The 17314-nt window shown below is 41.2% G+C and overlaps 1 protein-coding gene across 1 annotated transcript; it reads right to left on the bottom strand.

The window, feature by feature from the left end:
* Positions 1 to 1199: 1199 nt before the first annotated feature.
* SEC61A1 (SEC61 translocon subunit alpha 1) lies at positions 1200 to 12451 on the bottom strand. The gene is made up of 12 exons (XM_051788597.1): positions 12367 to 12451; positions 10939 to 11006; positions 10199 to 10264; positions 10029 to 10107; positions 9098 to 9229; positions 8150 to 8259; positions 7788 to 7941; positions 7279 to 7439; positions 6426 to 6623; positions 5837 to 6028; positions 4225 to 4301; positions 1200 to 3544 (listed from the first exon to the last, which is right to left on the bottom strand). The coding sequence occupies exons 1-12, from the start codon at positions 12371 to 12373 to the stop codon at positions 3358 to 3360; spliced, it is 1431 nt and encodes a 476-aa protein (XP_051644557.1). The 5' UTR covers positions 12374 to 12451; the 3' UTR covers positions 1200 to 3357.
* Between the last annotated feature and the right edge of the window lie 4863 nt (positions 12452 to 17314).

Genomic DNA, 17314 nt, shown 5'->3' with positions numbered 1-17314 from the left:
CACCAGCGACACTGCGGGAGCACGTTCACTAGTCCAGGGAGCAGGTTCACTAGTCCAGGGAGCAGGTTCACTAGTCCAGGTTCATTGCAGACCTCACAGCATGTCCCACCACGTCTGTAAACAAGCAGCTCACAGGAACCTGTGAGAGACTCCTCAGAGCTGCGGTAAAACTGAAGGCCACCTAAAGCTTGTTATTCCTTGCTGCAAGGGGGGACAATTAGGGAAAGCAGTTATCAAGCCACTTGGCTTCCTCCTTTACTGAAAGCTGGTTGAGGAATCTGCTTCACAAATCAGTCTGTTTACAGTGGAAGGACAGGGTTACCCCCTGGAGAAATCATGGGAGCACAGCCATATAACGCTTAGAGTAAAGCAACAACCTTTAAAGTTGCAGCCAAAAGTAATTTATTTATTTATTTTAAAATATAAAAAAACAACAAACAAAATGTTTGAGAAATCAGGAAAAAAAGTCCATTTGTTTGCCATCTCAAAATTATATGGAGATGGGCCCTAGGAGTAAGTGAACTAGAATAAAACAGATGATTTTTAAGGCTTCCTGAATAACGGCAAAAGGGACAAAAATCAAACACCCAGCAGTTAAATGCTACAGGAAAAGCTTTTGCAGGAAACCTGCAGTGCAGAAGAAAAGGACATGCCAAGAATGTTGCACTTAAAATGCCACCAGCAGAAAGAGGATCTCAGGCTTTGCCCTGGTGTTGGTGTCTCCCCCAGCTCTTGCAGGTAACTCATCACATCCACAGTGACCCCAATAAGTTCTGTGATCATGTGTGATGACAGAATATTCCTACAGCAACCACAGTTATTAATGCAAGTTTCCCGGTGAAAAATGAAACAGCAAGGGAGAAATCAAGCTGCTGTTTAGAATGACAACCAAAATCTTGGCTGAACTTCTTGCATCCAGTACCACTGTTTTAAGCAAATTTGCTTTCAAGTACTGGGAAGTAAAAATTTTCCCTTACTCTAAGTTTAGGAACTCAGAGGGCATACTGGGAATATCAGCAGCTTTGCATTGTTTCAATTAACATCCTATTACTACTATCATGCTACAAAATGACTGGCACTGTATCTCCAATGGAAACAGTTTTTGTTAAACTGATACATCATGGCCCCACTCTCCCACTATTTACTTGTGCAGCGCCTTTTGAATTGCAACTCAGAAAAAAGACCCAACAAACTAAGCATTAGCTCCAAAGATGCACTTTATTTCATTATAAAGCAGATTTTTTAGGCATTATTTCTTTTTGTGAACATCCACTGTATGACCAGAAGGTCCTGCTTTGAGGACATAGCTGCCTCATAGTAGACAAAGATTTTACCACTAGACAACAAAAATACAGATGCACAGAACAAGTGCTGCTTAGACACTGAAGAGAGAACAGTCTAAACTGCAACCAGTTCAAATAGATGATATGACCAAAAATACAAGTACAGCTCCAGCCCAGCCAGAGCTTCATGCCCAAAAAGTGGAGTCTTTTATATCAAAACAAAGTTTGCATTGGGCTTCCTGGAAAAACAACAACAACAAAAATACCCAAAGCAGAACCACACTACGCTCCTTCCCTCTCCTTTTAAAGTCACTCTTTAACTGTCCCCATGTCACATCACAGTTGTGCTGTGGTGCACCAGCACTTTATGAAAAACAGAAAAATGATAGAACGTAGTGTGAAGTAGCAGTGAATGGTTGATAGAATTTCATGGATCCTTTATCCCAATACTTTTATTCCTTTTCCATTTGTGATCCTCACCCCAGGAGTTTGACTTTTGTTGATAGGTGCATCTCATTCCACATTTGCAGATTCCTCAGGCATTTGGTACCTGAGCTCAGGGCATTAACAAGGGCTTCTGAATGTCATCTGTGCTCCTTGGGTCCATAACAGTGCCACCACTCCCAGCAGGAGCAGTGACTCATATACTGTCAGCCCAACATGCAAAAACGCACAGAAGGCATGTTGATGCAGTGTAGAGAAACATCCCAGCGTTACAACTCCTCATTTTGGTTTCCATGTTGTCAAATACTGATTGAGGAAAAGTGTATTTACAAGACTCGTACACAAATATTTGCATTTGGTCCTAGGCACCTGATTAGTACTGACAATCTAAATTTAAATGGAAAATTAAGTATTATTCTGGTCCATTAAAGCCTTTGCTGTAACCTCCCCAATTTGAAGGTGTGATCTTCAAAAAAAGGAGAAGCCCCAATACCTTCTGAGAAAGTATTTTTCTATGTACCACTCAAATCCATGAGATTACAGGATGGAAAAGCCCTCTACATAAGCCCCTTAGTGGGGTTATCTGACAAGGGTCTCATATCTAGATCTATAGAAACAGACAAGTAACATACATTCTTTCCACAGTCCTTTGTGGTAATGAGACTCAAAATTCACTAGATATGAGTAGTCAGATAACATCCCGATCGCTACAAGACCAGAATTCATTATCAAGGAGAGAAACTGTGCTCTAGCAAAGAGCACAAGCAGATTTGCATCTATGCAGCCATAACACCCATTTTTTTCAGCCAGTATCAGAACCAGCAGTACTGCCACTAATGGCAATGAAAACTAAGTAGAAGGCTTTACAAAGCTGCCAGTTTGACCAAGTTTCAAAGCAGCAACTCTTAGGCACAGGCTCTGGCAGAATCGAGATTGACCTGAGTTTTCTGCTTATGGAGGAGAGGTGGTGGGAAAGGACACATTCCTTTCTTATTCAGAAACTTGACAACAGTCTCAAGCCAATATTCAACATCTAACAAGGTCTAGTGTAGTAATTACAAGACATTTGGAATTAGAGATATCATTTAGTAAAAAGAAACAACTGCCTTCCAAATCTGCCATACTGAAAAAATATCCAAACACATTAAACACTGTTTGTGCTTACAACCATAATCATGGAAACTTGAGCATTAGATGGAGAGATTTTTCTCACCATTACTGCAAAGGAGCTGCAAAAACAAGTTAAATGGAAAAAATCCCTTCCAAACATTCATTTAACAAACATTTATTAAAACCTGTAAAGGCTTCTGGTTACTAAATTTGAAAGGGGCTCAAAAAAATCCCAAGAATTGTTGAACTAAATCCAAGTCAGAAAGCTGACTCTCCTAACACATAATTAAAAAATAATTTTCTTAAGAAAAAATTTTTTGCACATTTTCCTCATCAATTTATAAAATGCAAACCGTATGCTAGAAAAGTTTGAACATAAGGGAATGTGCTTTGGAAACATTATTAAAATATGTGTTTCTATAGAACAACCTTATCAAGTTTATGATACTTCTTTTCACCTGACTGGCTACCCTTTTGAGAATGTCCCTCCCCTCTTTCCTGGGTCCATGAGAAGCTAGGTTTAGAAAAGAAGAGCTCCCATACTGCCAACTTCACTCTGTTCCTTTACAAAAATTTCAAAGTACTGATAAATGATAGTGACAGCAAGCAAAATTCCAGTTCCAGACCCAATTGCCCCCAGGAAGTCTGCCAGCACAGAGAGGGCACCGATACAGAGCCCACCAAAGGCAGCAGCTGTGGGGATGTACCTGCAAAACACGAAACAAGAACAGAAAAGGGGCCATTAGAGTTTGTTCAGGATAGTTACAAATACAGAGGGTTAGTCACACATGGGATCTATGGAAAGTAACTATATCAGAGGCAGGATTTTTCTAGAAAAGCAATCCCACTGAGAACAGAAAGACCACTACAGAGATAATCTAACCAGGTGGTTAAGAAAACAAGAGCGAAACTACATGAATGGAAAAAAAGTCAAGGGGAAAATACTCTCTTCTCTTATGGGTCTACAGTGCAAGGTAAGGAACATGCAACAATGCCAGTACACTGGGTGAGGAAATGAAAAGCTCAACCTGACTGGAGCGGAAAAGAATGTTATGCTAAGGGAGAAGGTATTAATTACAGTCTACCATGCAACTAAGCACAGTGATTAAGCTTGTGGCTACCCTGAAAAAATTATATAAATGAAAAAATTTAACAACAGGAAAATACAAGCTCCGGAACTTAAGGCTAATTCTAACTGTAAGGTAAGAATAAGCTGTACTGCACAAATCTTCCATTAATGAGACAATATTCTATGCCTCATGCATGTAACATTGAAGCTGAAAGAATATCTGTGTTCTAGGATCTAGAAAATAGAAGTCAAAGCAAAATTTGCCACGTGTTTGCCCATAACACTTTGCATAAACAGCCAGTGAAATGTGTAGCTCACCTGTTGAGTTCATGTACCATTGAAGTTTCTCTGTGGCCTCGCATTACCATTTGTTGTTCTTTCAATTGCTTGGCAACCTGTATTGAATCAAGGAATGGAGCAAGTAAGTTTAGTGCCATTTGTCAGGGTCAGGGAATGCAGTACTATGAGGAAACAGAACGAAGACATTGCAGTAAATGGTGGTGGGCTTGGGCTTTTTTTTGTATTGTTTTGGGGGTTGGATTATTTTCTGCATTATTCATCTGAGCTTAAAATATCCACTATTTTAACTTCAGATTGATTGTAATCACAGGCACTTTTCTACATGTTAATTACACAAAGCTTTTTCGATAATTCCAGTGCTATTGAGAAGAGGAAAATTTGGACATTGGTAGGCTCTCATACATATAATTCAATCCGTGTTTTGCCACTTACTCTTCTCCTGAATAGGGTCCTGAATAGGGTCTAGTAGATGTTAGTGAAACCATTCTATGAAGTGTCTACTCAGTTTCAGCTTCCACATTCAGTGGAGCTATTTGTGGGGCAATACTAGAAACTAGACTTTAGAAACCTTTCTTGAAACATTATTCTTAAATTGGATTTCTGCAATTATACAGGGTTACAGTGGAACCCTGCAAACATTTTACTGACAACTGCAGGTAACAAAATCTAGCAGGGGAATTTCTGAAGGTGTTTGTCACTGATTCCACGTACTGAAAAAACGCACTTTCAGATGAATAAGCTGCCAGTTTTCCACTATATAGTGGAAAACCTTGTTTACATGAACTTAAAATAATTTTACTTAGTATCAGGGAAGTATATTAAAGTGTTAAAAAATGTGCATTGGCTTATTCTGAACTAAAAACCTGACTATACATGGCTGCAAGTGCATCCCTGCATGCCTTGACAAGCAGCAAGATGCAAGTCCAAAACAAGAGTGCTCGTGCTGTTACAGTAACTGTGCAACTATTACATATTTGTTAAAGAATGGATTAAACCATTCCATATGGCTGCCAAACTTGATTTCCTACACAAAACCACACAATATAAACACACCACGATGACAGCTATTTTCCGTCTTGTTTTCCAATTCTAATTTCAGAGTGATATAGTTCCTGAATACTAAATATCCTGTAGCAAATGGAAATTGTGAGAAGCTAGGCTCAGGCACATTAATGCACTGCACTACATTCTCCATTATCAGCACTCTCAAGATAAAAATAAAAACCTGTAGTTAATCTTCCCACAGAAGAAGCTCAGAACTCTCTATCCCATTGGCTATTTGAGCTTTACCTGCAAGTTCTTAAGTGGCAACTGCCTTCTACATGGTGCACCTGCCATGTGGCACTGAAGGAGTTCTACCTCTCCTGTTACCTTGCCTGTTCTCACACTGATCAGATGTTTCTAAGTTCTAAATTCCCTAATGCCAGTGGAAAGCAACTATTTGAGTTTTGATGTTGCTTTTGAAAAAGCAGTAAAGAAACCATCCTCCCCACTTACAAGAAAGACACAGTCCCTGTTTATACCAACAATATTATCAGCAGAACAGCTATTTCAGCAGAAAGTCTTATTCTTGCAACATTCCACCTGTTTTCATCAGGTAAGCTGACATAATTTGCCATTTTAAACTTACATCTTTGGCAGAGGAGCCAGAGACTTCAATCCACGTCTTAGAGAAGAAAGCACAGGAGCCCAACATAAATACAATATAAACAACTGCATGTACAGGGTCTTCCAACACTGAAGAAAAGGACTCTGGAGGTGACAGATAGTAACAGAGTCCACCAACTGGATAAGCACGAGCAGGGCCTCCAGATGATGTGTCCTGGAAGAAGGAAGAAAGCAGTCACCAACCTTCTCACTATTTCTTAGACATTAAACTAAGCCTGGGTTTGTATCACCTTTGTGCCACTGTGTATCATTAGTACTGCAGCAGCACACAAAGACTCAACTATCACAAGTAGTTTGTCTAAGCAGAAATGCAATAATGAACAGAAAAAATACTTCTGACAGCAAAGAACAGCCCAAGGAAAAAGATAAATGAAAACCTAACTTCTACATTCATCACAGCAGGTCTCATACACTACCATTAACTTAAACAAACTACTAATTTAGGAGTTTAGTGTGCATGACCACCTGCAGAAGCACATCCTAATATTCAGAGACCACACATTTTAATGGTGCTTTATAAAGCTGTATGCAAGATTAGAAGGGATACTCACAGACCAAGTGCCCAGCAGGCTGACCAGTAAGTTGCCACTGAAGCGGGCAGAGAGCATCTGGGAGATGACATACAAGTTTGACACCAGGGCAGACTGAAGAATGATGGGAATGTTGGAAGTGTAGAACAACTTGATAGGGTAGGTGTTGTACTGGCCACGGTAGCGAGCAGATTTGATAGGAAGATCCACTCTGAAGCCCTGAAAAGTTTTCAAAAGAAAATCCCCTATTACATCTGGGCATGAACCCATATCAAAGGCCATAAACTACAAGTGCAAGGTCTTGACAGCAACAGAAAAAAGCTGCAATCATTTTGTGCAAGTAGACATACTCCTTCCAGAGGGCTTCCAGGGGAACTCTTCTGCAAAGGGCCTGCAATCCTGCAGGATTGTCTAAACACACACACATAAAAAGGGATGAAAGATGAAACTTTAGATTTCTTCTTCTGTCTACAAGAAGACTGAACAAAAGTATCCAGGAAAAGAAACATTAAAACTTCCAGTATTCTTCAACAGATATATTTGCTGCAACAAACAGTAAGAGACACACAGGCCTAGAGACTTTAAAGTATTCTCCAGTAAAAAGCAATAGCAGCTGGGTTAGACAATATCACATGTGCATTTTCATCCGGGTTTTTCTTTGTTTTTTGGTTTCTTTTTTCAGAGACCAAAGTAGGTCTCAAGTCTTTTGTGTGGCTACAGCAAGTGTGGGAACTGATTAAGAAAAGGCAGAGCATAATGAACAACCAGATGTTGCAGGTAAAAAAAATTAGTCTTGTGAAAATATAGAAGTGAAATGCAGAAGGAAGTGGACCTACTTCCATACAGTTTTACAACCCCTGTCACTCCAACTGACCTGGAAATAAATTACAATGGCAAAGACGAAGATGGTGGCGATCAGGTTCATGAGGTTGGGGAGATTCTGACGGTAAAAGGCCTCACGAAGAGCTCTGACTTTGTCTGTACGAGTAGCCAGAAGATGAAACAGAGCAATGATGGCTCCCTCAAATTCCATGCCTTCGAAAAGAAAAGGAAAAACAAATTAGAGGTGAGCTGTGATTATCTCCACATTTCAGTGCTTTGTTCCATTAGGGATACTTTGGTACTACAGGATTCAGAATGGGATTTCTCCAATTCAAGTTCAGTAAATATCTTGTGTGATACCATAAATTGAGAAGGAAATGTCTTTGTGTTTGGACTTTGCACAGCAGCACTTGCTGCCTTAGCAAGATTCACTACATGTCAACTGCACAGCTCAGATGCCAGTAACAGCATTTGCCATTCTGCTAACACAGTGGGAAAAAAAAAAAGATATTGCCTTTTTGTACAAAATTTTTGTAAAGAACATGGTCTACACCACATTACCTCGCCCTGTGTTCACAGTGGTGGGGCTGAATGCTTTCCACACAATAGTCTCACAGATATTGGTAGCAATAAAGAGAGAGATGCCGGAACCAAGACCATATCCTTTCTGGAGGAGCTCATCCAAGAGCAGAACTATCAATCCAGCAACAAAAAGCTGCAGTAGAAAAAGGAACACAGCATTAGTTTCATGCCTTTCTCATTTTGTTAAAAAAATGACACATATTAAAAGATAAGAAAAGACCATATGAAGAAGATGATACACTTGGATCCTTTTTTTTCCTCTGCATGTGGGGCAAGCTGTCCATAAGGCTGATTTTTTGGCCCTTTCAGGGGAAGAGTAAGTAGAGAAGACTAGAAATTACCTGGATTGTGATAAGCAGGCAGATACCAGCACCCATCTCCGATGGGTCTCCGTACATTCCAGTCATTACATAGACAATAGACTGTCCGATGGTAATGATCATTCCAAACACTGCAGAATAAAAAGAAAAAAGTATGTATTTGTTCTGGAGTTTATGACACAGGGCAATCAGTGTCCCACTAGAGGGAGAGTGAGCAAGTGTCTCGTGTGATACTTAGTTGCCAGCCAGAGTTAAACCACAACAGTTGGGAAGGGATGCAGAAGTCACAAGATATTTAAAATCAAGGACAAGTTAAGTTTGTGATCTGAAATCTGGCACGGAAAATAGAAATACACAAAAAAACCAGAAACAAATATCCTGAGAAACAAGTGGGTTTGGTTACCAAAGACTGCTTTAGATACTGAAAACTCTGAGGGTGTTAAGATACTCCCTTAGCAATTTATGATTCTATTTTCCAGTAAACAGATCAGTTAGAAGTGTGGTACAGCATTAAATAGCTAAAGAACACTCATTTTTTTCTAAAAGTCATTATCAACTGAGCACAGAGACCCCTTATTGCTGAGAAAGAACCATGCTTGAAACTGCAAAGTATAAAGAGCTACAACAAACATCTTAATCACCATGAACTTTTTTTAGGTTAATACTGACCATCACAGTTCAAAAGTTGAGTCCCCACAGTCTATATATCGCTTTGCTTATCCAGGGAGATTACAGCAGCAAAGCCAATTGCACAGATACTTTTCCTTTTCACACCTTTCTGAATCTTAACAGCCAACAAGCCAGAGAGCAGTCAGTAAAAGATTGATGAAGTACAGACATCTGTAGCAGAACATGAACACAGCACAACAGAAAACCACGTTTCTGACTCCACCATTCATCACACATTAAATTTACACTTTCTACTGCTGGGGACAGAAACTCTAAACCACAATATGAGCTGTTACTCACATTTCTGGGCTCCGTTGAAGAGAGCTCTGTCTTTTGGGGTGTCACCAACTTCAATTATCTTAGCACCTGCCAAGAGCTGCATGATGAGCCCAGAAGTGACAATGGGTGAAATGCCCAGTTCCATCAACGTGCCTGCCAGACACAGAAGAACAATGAAAGAAAATACTGGGGTGTACCATACCCAGGCACTTTTGAAGTTCAAAGTTTTTTTTTCCCATGCTTTACATCATGATGGAGAAGATCTAAAACTCCATATTTCCATATATGTAAAAGGATAACATAAGCTTGTTAGAAGTCAGTCTTGTATGCAGTACTGCTCAGTACCTCAAAAACAACATCCACTGAAAAAGACTTTTGCTGTCAAGAACAGATTTAGTCTGCATAAAACAAGGTATGACATAGACTGATAAGACAGCCCAAATAATAAAGAATGACAAAGTGAACTCAGGAAACTGCCACCATTCTTAATCCATACCTGCATCAGAAAGTTTCCTCAAGAAACTGAAATCTATATAAACTACAGTGTATTTCAATCTTCTGTGAGACAGACTCAAAGATGTCACCCAGGAAACCACAGCACACATATAATATGATTTGAAACACAAATCACAAACCTTGGAATATTTACAGAAGATTGCAACAGCAGCAATGCAGGTAACTAGGAACTGTCTCTTCCCTAACCATTTCCCTCAAAAAATGCTCAGGTTTTATGCATATAATAGAGTGCACACAGCCAACCATAAACTCATTTTGTAAGCTGTGCCTTTCCCAATGCCACACCGGTTTATGATTTTACAGAATATAAAAAATTACTTTTCCCTCTCTACTTCAGTTTTTTATCTTCATTAAAATAGAGTGCAACGTAAGAACAAGTCCAAAACCATTTTCATTCAAGCTAAAAAAAAATGCCCTCCTGAAAGACTGACCATACCTCTATTTGATGCCAAAATCACTCTCATCCAGTAGAAAGGATCTGCCGAGTCTGATGACATGATGCCAAACAAGGGGATCTGCATTTCCAAGCAGAGATTAAATTAGAGACTTCATAGCATGCTTTAAAACATTTCAGCTCTTCCTTAAAAACAGGAGAAGGAAACATACCTGGCAGCATACTAGGAAGATGAAGAGTGTGATAGCTGTCCATAGTACCTTTTCCTTAAACTGAATCTAAAGGGAAAAAAACACAAAACCAAAATCCAACACCAGATGATAAAGCTGTCAAGATAACAAGACCTAGTCAATCAAGCAAACTTTCAGAGTAGCACATCTGATTTTCTTGTGAAGGGACAAAGTACAGGACATCCTAAAGAAAATAACTTACAGTTCATCCCTTTTATCCCACATAAGACCAAGGAAAATTACAAAGCTTTATTGAAAATTTAATCCAAATAAACAAGCTTATGTCAATGGAAGGTAATTCTAGTCCTTCCACAGAAACAAGTCTTACATTTTTATTAGAAAGAGTTTAGGATGAGAAAGAAACAATAATACAGAGCAGCTTATTTTAGCAAATAATCTTAGATTAGAACTTATGAAGAAAAGATTTTCAAGTATTGCTGTTTTAACCCACTCTAGTTTACACTCTGTACTGCTTCCAACATCTCACCACACACTGCTGTGGCATAACCAAATCTGCACAACTGCACTTACCAGCAAATATATTCTTGTACAGCCCCATCCACAACACAGGATGCACCAGATAAGCACTTCACTAAAAACAATTGTGCCAAAACCTGCCCTTCTCCCAGCAGGGAGAAGAAACCCCAAATCCCACAAATGCAACCTGTAAACATTTTACAATACACAAATACAAACCTATGAAGAAAATTTTATTAACTTACCTTCCGTTCTGGCTTTTGGATTTCAGGTAAGATAACGCAGAAGGGCTTGATCACTTCAAGAAATTTTACTGTATGGAAATTAGTCAAAAGACAAAGTGAACACAGAGATACAAGGAATACTGGGAAAAGCTCAAGCAAAATTCAACTTGGACACGTACATTACATACTAAAAAGCCCAGTTTTGGGGATCTTCTGTTGACTGGTTGGTTTGTGGTTTGAGTTTTTTGTATTATTAAATTCTTATCTGTTCTAGATAGGCAGAGATTCAGCTAGTACATTTTAAGTACAGTATGAACTGGAAAAAGAACTAAAAAAAAAAAGTCAAGAGCTTTTCTATTTCACTGTATAGGTTGACAGCACCAAAAAACCCTGGTCATTGCTTTCCATGAGTTTATCAATACCCTTGAAACTTTTACTTCATAGTAGCTTCTCCCTGAGCCTGATATTTGAGAAAAAAGTACCTTGGATATTGTATATATTTATTACTTGTGGGCCACACAGCTTAAAAATTCCTCACACTGTTCACAAGCATCAATTGTAGTTACTTTATAGAACGTCTTGTGCCATGATTCTCTCCCAGCCAAAAGGACACATCCTTAGATCAGAAAAGTCTGTCTTAGAATAAGCCTATAAATGAAGAAGGTACTTGCAAAGTCACAATTCTCCATGAGCAGAGAGATCTGATTTTAAACAGAGTTAATGGTAGCCTGGTTAAGACACATCTAAGACTGCACTCATATTTTGGACTGATTTGAACTAAAAAGACACGACAGCAGAGAAGAACCGAAACTACTGGTGGCTTCCACTTCTTCATGGCAGGCTGCAACTCCGGTGGCAACTTGGTAACACTTTAAGACCAGCCCACAAAAGATGTACACTTATTTTCAAGTGATTATGCCTGAAAGGTTACATTGGATCGTGGTTTTCAACTTAAAGCAAACCAAGATTCTGCCCTACATCTACAACAATATTCCAGTCGGCTACGACGCTTTTCAAGCAGCTTTTCCTCGAGGTGAGGGACTCTGCAGCCTCCCAGTGACTCGGATCACTCCGGGCTGCAGACACAGTTTATCGTTTACTCTGGCAGTGCCCCTGGCAGCGCTGTGCCCCCTGCCCGAGGTGACACCCCCGCCCCGGCACCGCACCCGGCACCTCAGCCTGGCACGGCACACAACGTGAGCTCCTTCCCGGGATCAGCTGCCATCCCCGGGAGGGGAGACGCAACAACCCAGCGGGAGCCGCCAAACCAGAGGGGTCCCGCCACCTCTCAGCGTGTGTGGGGGGGGCGCGGGGGAACGGGCCAGCGCGGTGCCCGTGAGGGGGGCGCGCCGCGGGCGAGCTCCGTGTGCGAGGGGACCCACCCTTGTCCCGCACGCCCCTTGTCGCCCCCGCCCGGCCCCCGGAGCCCCCCGTGCCCCCAGTACTCACTGCCCATGGCGGCCCCGGCGAGCAGCGAGCGGCGGCCGCGGAGGGACACGTCAGGCTCCGAGCGCACCCGCCCCCTTCCGCTTCCTGCCACGCGCCGCGTCCGCCGCCGCCGCGCACGCGCGCACGCGACACCGCCCACCCCGTCGCGGTGCGCCTACAACTCCCATCATGCACTGCGGCCACAGTGAATGACACCCCCGCGGGGTGGGCTCGAGGTTGTCGCGCGGCTTGCTGGGAGTTGTAGTCCAGCCCCACCCAACCACCATCATGGCGCCGTGGGAGACCGTGGTTCCTGAGCGTCCTTGGGGACGTGGGTTGTGTGGAGGGACGCGTCGTTTAGTTACCAGAATTCGTAGGGCTGCTTTAAGAGATTTCAACTGATGTATGGATAAACAAGTGAATAAATAAATAAACACAACATTTGTTTTCTGGTTTTGTATTTTCACAGCAGAACATTTCAGGTCTTTCTCTCCCGTAAGAACCTCCTTGCGCGCCCCGCCCTCTCCCCCAACACCGGTGACCTCCTGGTGTCACATATCAGATGGTAGAAAGGCTGATGTGCCTTCACCTAAATGGCTCATCTGCTTTTAGCCGGTTTAGAAGTCAGGTATGTAGATAGTTGTCTGGACTCTCTGTGGTCAATGGAAACTGTTTTGCCAACTGCAGTAGAAAACTACATAGAGAAGAGACAAGTTCAGCTCCTTTAAATAATCACGTATCACTCTGCAGAACTGAAGAGCAAAAGAAACTGAAGATACAGTTCTTGGGGCATTATTACAGTAAAGCCATGTGAGACACCGAGTCAAATTTTGGCCTGATATGACTTGTGATTTTGACAGTTTATCTTAGAGTACTATTTTGGCAGCCAACTGCAGCCTGTGTGACAAAAATGGAATTTTATACACTAGGGTTGATTTTTATACTGTTTTGGAAAGACCTACTACTGCAAGAGGACTCCATGTAGAGTGGTGCCAGCTGGTACAACTGGAATGATGAGGAGGAGGAGGAGGAGGATAGCATGTAATTTATAAACTGCCTCTTTAGAGAACACAAACATCTGAGAAGCAGACGTAGATTTTAAACAGCCTGTTCTTTTCATGTTTTGCTATTCTTCTTTGAACCAAATCAGTCCCTCTTATATAACCAAGCTAATCCTGCTTCAGAAATAATGTAATTTAGGACCATTAAAAACATTAGTATTCATTTACTGGCACTGAAGTTTATTAGCCAGTGTGTTCCACTGTTTCACACAGTGTAAATCTTCAGCATTTACTGCAAAATTATATGTCTCATATACCTCTATTGCATTAGTGCAAAACTGATGTTTAATTACTGCTTTAAAAATCAAGTTTTGCTTCATGGCAACTGACTACAGATGCTGGACCCAATTGTGCTGAATTTGCACCCTGATGCAAACAGTGAAGACTACATGATTGCTTCAATAGCCAGAGGTAAAAAGCAGAAAATAGAGGCAGAGAGAAGAAATGGGGAGAGAAGCACAGATATATTTTCACTCCCTCTAAATAGTTCCTTTTTATTCTAGTGTCATTGCTTGCAGAAATCAGTTACAATCTCTCTTTGAAGAGATCCCATTTTTCTCATCTATGACATGCTCACACCTTGTTCCCACACCAGTACGTTTTACCAGAGTGTCAAAGTTTGGCTGTTGCACTGAGTCGAGGCCTCTCCTTACCAAGGAGGATGAAGGAGCTGCTGTTACCCAGGTCTCATAGCCCCTGTGGGCTGGGATTGCCAGAGGGCATTACAAAGCTGTTTGTGTGTACACATGTGTGTAAATACATACATGCAGACAGATGTTCACTTTGCAAAACGTGGCTAGTTAATACCTGTAGCATCAGTCTGCAAGAGGGGCCCTGCAATGTGTGCTTGGTCTGTTTAACATCAGTGCTCATATGCAGTCTGATTTTTGATGTACAGGTCCTGCCAGTAGTAGTCTCTCTAACCACAAGGTGGAAGAACTGCTTTACTTATGATGTCTCCCTCAGCTTGTATGAGATGTACACAGCAGTGCAGGCAAGTTTTGTTAGTCGTTATTTAATTGTTACAGTGCATCAATGCCCAAGGGCCACGTTCAGGACCAGAAGTCCTCGTGTTAAGTGCAACGTAACACAGTCCATAGTCCTGCACGGAGCTCCTGTAAATAGATCTCAGGGCCCCACAGAGTGCTCAGATGCTCCAGAAGATCACTGTGACCTCTTTCTCTGCACAGCACAGCTATACTGTGAGAGATCCCTTCGCTTCAGTGAGTTCCCCGAAGAGACCAGCACGTGGGGAGCTCCATGTGATCATGCTCAAATGTAGCAGCTGCATCTCCAATGCTCTGACAGAGCATTCCAGGGAACAACCACAACTGTGACATGCTTTACCTCCCCTTTGCCTGCCACCCCCATGCTGTCTCTCAGGCTGCTTGACAGGTGCTTGTCAGATGTCCTTACTGATTTATTCATGCAGGTCGATGGGCTCTAGAGGTGGTAGCATGAGTGAAACAAGGTCATAAGTCTGAATGACAGCTGAGCACAGACACATAAGGATGACCTTCAGGAAACCCTGAGTAAACAACATTCCTAAAGCAAATTGTTTACAATGCTACTAACCTAAAAGAAACTTAACTGCTAGCTCCTTTAAGCCAACAGCCCAACTCCACTGATTTCATCACAGCTAGAGTTTCCCTTGTAGTCTGTAATTAGGAGACAATCTCCCAGCTTGCCTGAGAAATCTGAGGCAGTGTGCCAGTCACAAGTGGTGTGTTCCCCAGGGCTCAGTATTGGAGCCAGTTATGTTTAATTTCTTCATCAAAGATTTGGACAAGGGCAGCCTCAGTAAGTTTGGTGGGAGTGTTGATCTGCTGGAGAAGACTCTGTAGAGGGGTCTGGACAGGCTGGACTGATGGGCAGAGGACAATTGTATGAGGTTCAACAAGGTGAAGTGCCAGGTCCTGCATTTGGCTGTTTCATAGCTATGGCTATTTGCAAAAAAATTTCCAATTTCGATATCTAAAGTGAGATACCCAAACCACTGATTAAGCAGAATATATCAAAAGAAGTATGCTTAACTTCCCTGCCAGCCATAAGTCTAATATTGCAGTGCATGAAAGCATTTCCAACATCATTATCAGGACATGAGAGGTTAACTGAATGTCTTTCTACCGCTTGGCATGAAATGTTTTGAATCCTGAACTCCAGTTATGACTCACACCCCCATTTCTCAAATTTGTTCACCCAGGTGCTCCTAGAACATCACTTTATTCCGTGCATTTATGACAATACTTAATAAGGTATCTAAAATACTGTATAACACTGTACCTTTAATGAGCTGTGCTCCCAGCTGGCAGTATTACAGCACTGCTTTCTCAATAACTAGGATCCTGATTTCTGGCTCTGATAAAACAGGCATTCTATATAACACACACTTTGTGTAACACAAAGAGTTGGCAGCTAAACCCTGATCCTGTCAAAGAACAACAACAAAACTCCAACAGGACCAGCATTTCATCCCGCATCTTCAGGTGAAGCCTCAATATTTCAAGTAGAAACAAATCATAACATGTAGTTTTGCAATGAGAGCAGCACTATTGATTCAGAAAAAGCTCAGTAATAAAGCTACCTTCTGTTTGCTAAATTATACCACAAGGAGAGATTATAAAAATTATGGTAAAATTATGCAGATCAGCAAACAAGGTCAGGCAGATACTTGCCATTGTCAGGAAATACGGTTGAAATATATGCAAGAAGGGTGAAGAGGTTTTATATCCTTCCCTGAGGGGATGCAGTGTTGGCTAATGCTGGCCCCAGCATCAACGCAGAACAGATTGATAAAGGCTGGTTCTCAGCTGACAGCCTAAAAATTGTACCTGGTCATGGTGAACCAACAGGTGAGTATTTCAGCAAGACTGGAAGGCCCACAGCTAATACAAGGTTAAAGTCTTTCTACTGTCTAAATGCTTCCCACATGTTCTTTTCCTGCTTTTTTTTAAGGTTTCTGAAGTCTTCAACGTGGTTTTTATGTAAGAAAAAACAACCCATAAGTTGGTTAATTTTCATGCCCTGCTTGTTTTACTGTGGCTTATCTAACTGGATTCTGTAAAAAAATTATAATAGAGCTAAGTAACCCAAACGTGTTATATTTCTAGGGGATTAAGAACTAGCTTTCACTTATATGATCTGTTCTTTAATCCTCAAACTATTAACTTGGAACTGTTGTTTAGAGACAAAAATACCCAAAGCAAAACCAACAAACAACAGGGTTTGGAACATTAAGAAAAAGAGTGCTTGCCTTGGAAATACTGATGCCAATTTCCCTTAAGGGCCTATAGACTAGTAACCAGATACATACAGCTCTGATAATGGACTCATTTACATAAAAACCACTGCCAGCTTCCTTGGAACAGTCACCCTGTGGAAATCGGCCAGGACTAGAATCATCCCTATTAACCTGAGAGCCTTTACACCTTTACAGAGACAGCTTTTGGCACAGAGCATTAATTTCACCTAGAACTTTATGAGTCATTAGCAAAAATACCTTTCATACTAAAGACACATTGGACCTATATTTGTGAATGGAAAAATACCAATAAGAGGAGGCTCTCTGGTTTACAAGTCAGCAAATCTTAAATGACACTGGATCCCTTTAGTCCACTTGGAAAGTTCTGACAGTAGCCAAAAAAATAACAACGTGAACATTAGATTTCTACATCAGCTGTTGTTTTTCAAATCAATGTTCAGATATCGAATTTGAATAACCTCATGCACACAATGACATGGAGTTACACTCCTCACTTGTACATGAAGCAGTTTTGTTGGGGTGCACACAGAGTGGGGCTGAGCTCTGCTTGTAGTTGCATAACTTTTTCGTGCAAATGAAACATGTAATACATTAACATTTTTGCATGCAGTAATTATCATATGCATACTTGAAAATAAAATGCTGC

Source organism: Manacus candei, unplaced genomic scaffold (assembly GCF_025592945.1).
Source record: "Manacus candei isolate 608988 ecotype Guabito, Panama unplaced genomic scaffold, ASM2559294v1 h1tg000025l, whole genome shotgun sequence".
Lineage (NCBI taxonomy): Eukaryota > Metazoa > Chordata > Aves > Passeriformes > Pipridae > Manacus > Manacus candei.
Note: the sequence above shows the minus strand (reverse complement) of the source record. Positions and strands in the feature narration are given on the sequence as shown.

Bases quoted from the DNA above. Each gene is read 5' to 3' on its own strand.
- SEC61A1 (XM_051788597.1), bottom strand. The intron at 9,230-10,028 runs GTATGGTCAGTC...TGTGTCTGGCAG, and splicing joins GATTTTGGCATCAAATAGAG to GCACGTTGATGGAACTGGGC. The intron at 7,440-7,787 runs GTAATGTGGTGT...TTCTTTTCGAAG, and splicing joins CACTGTGAACACAGGGCGAG to GCATGGAATTTGAGGGAGCC.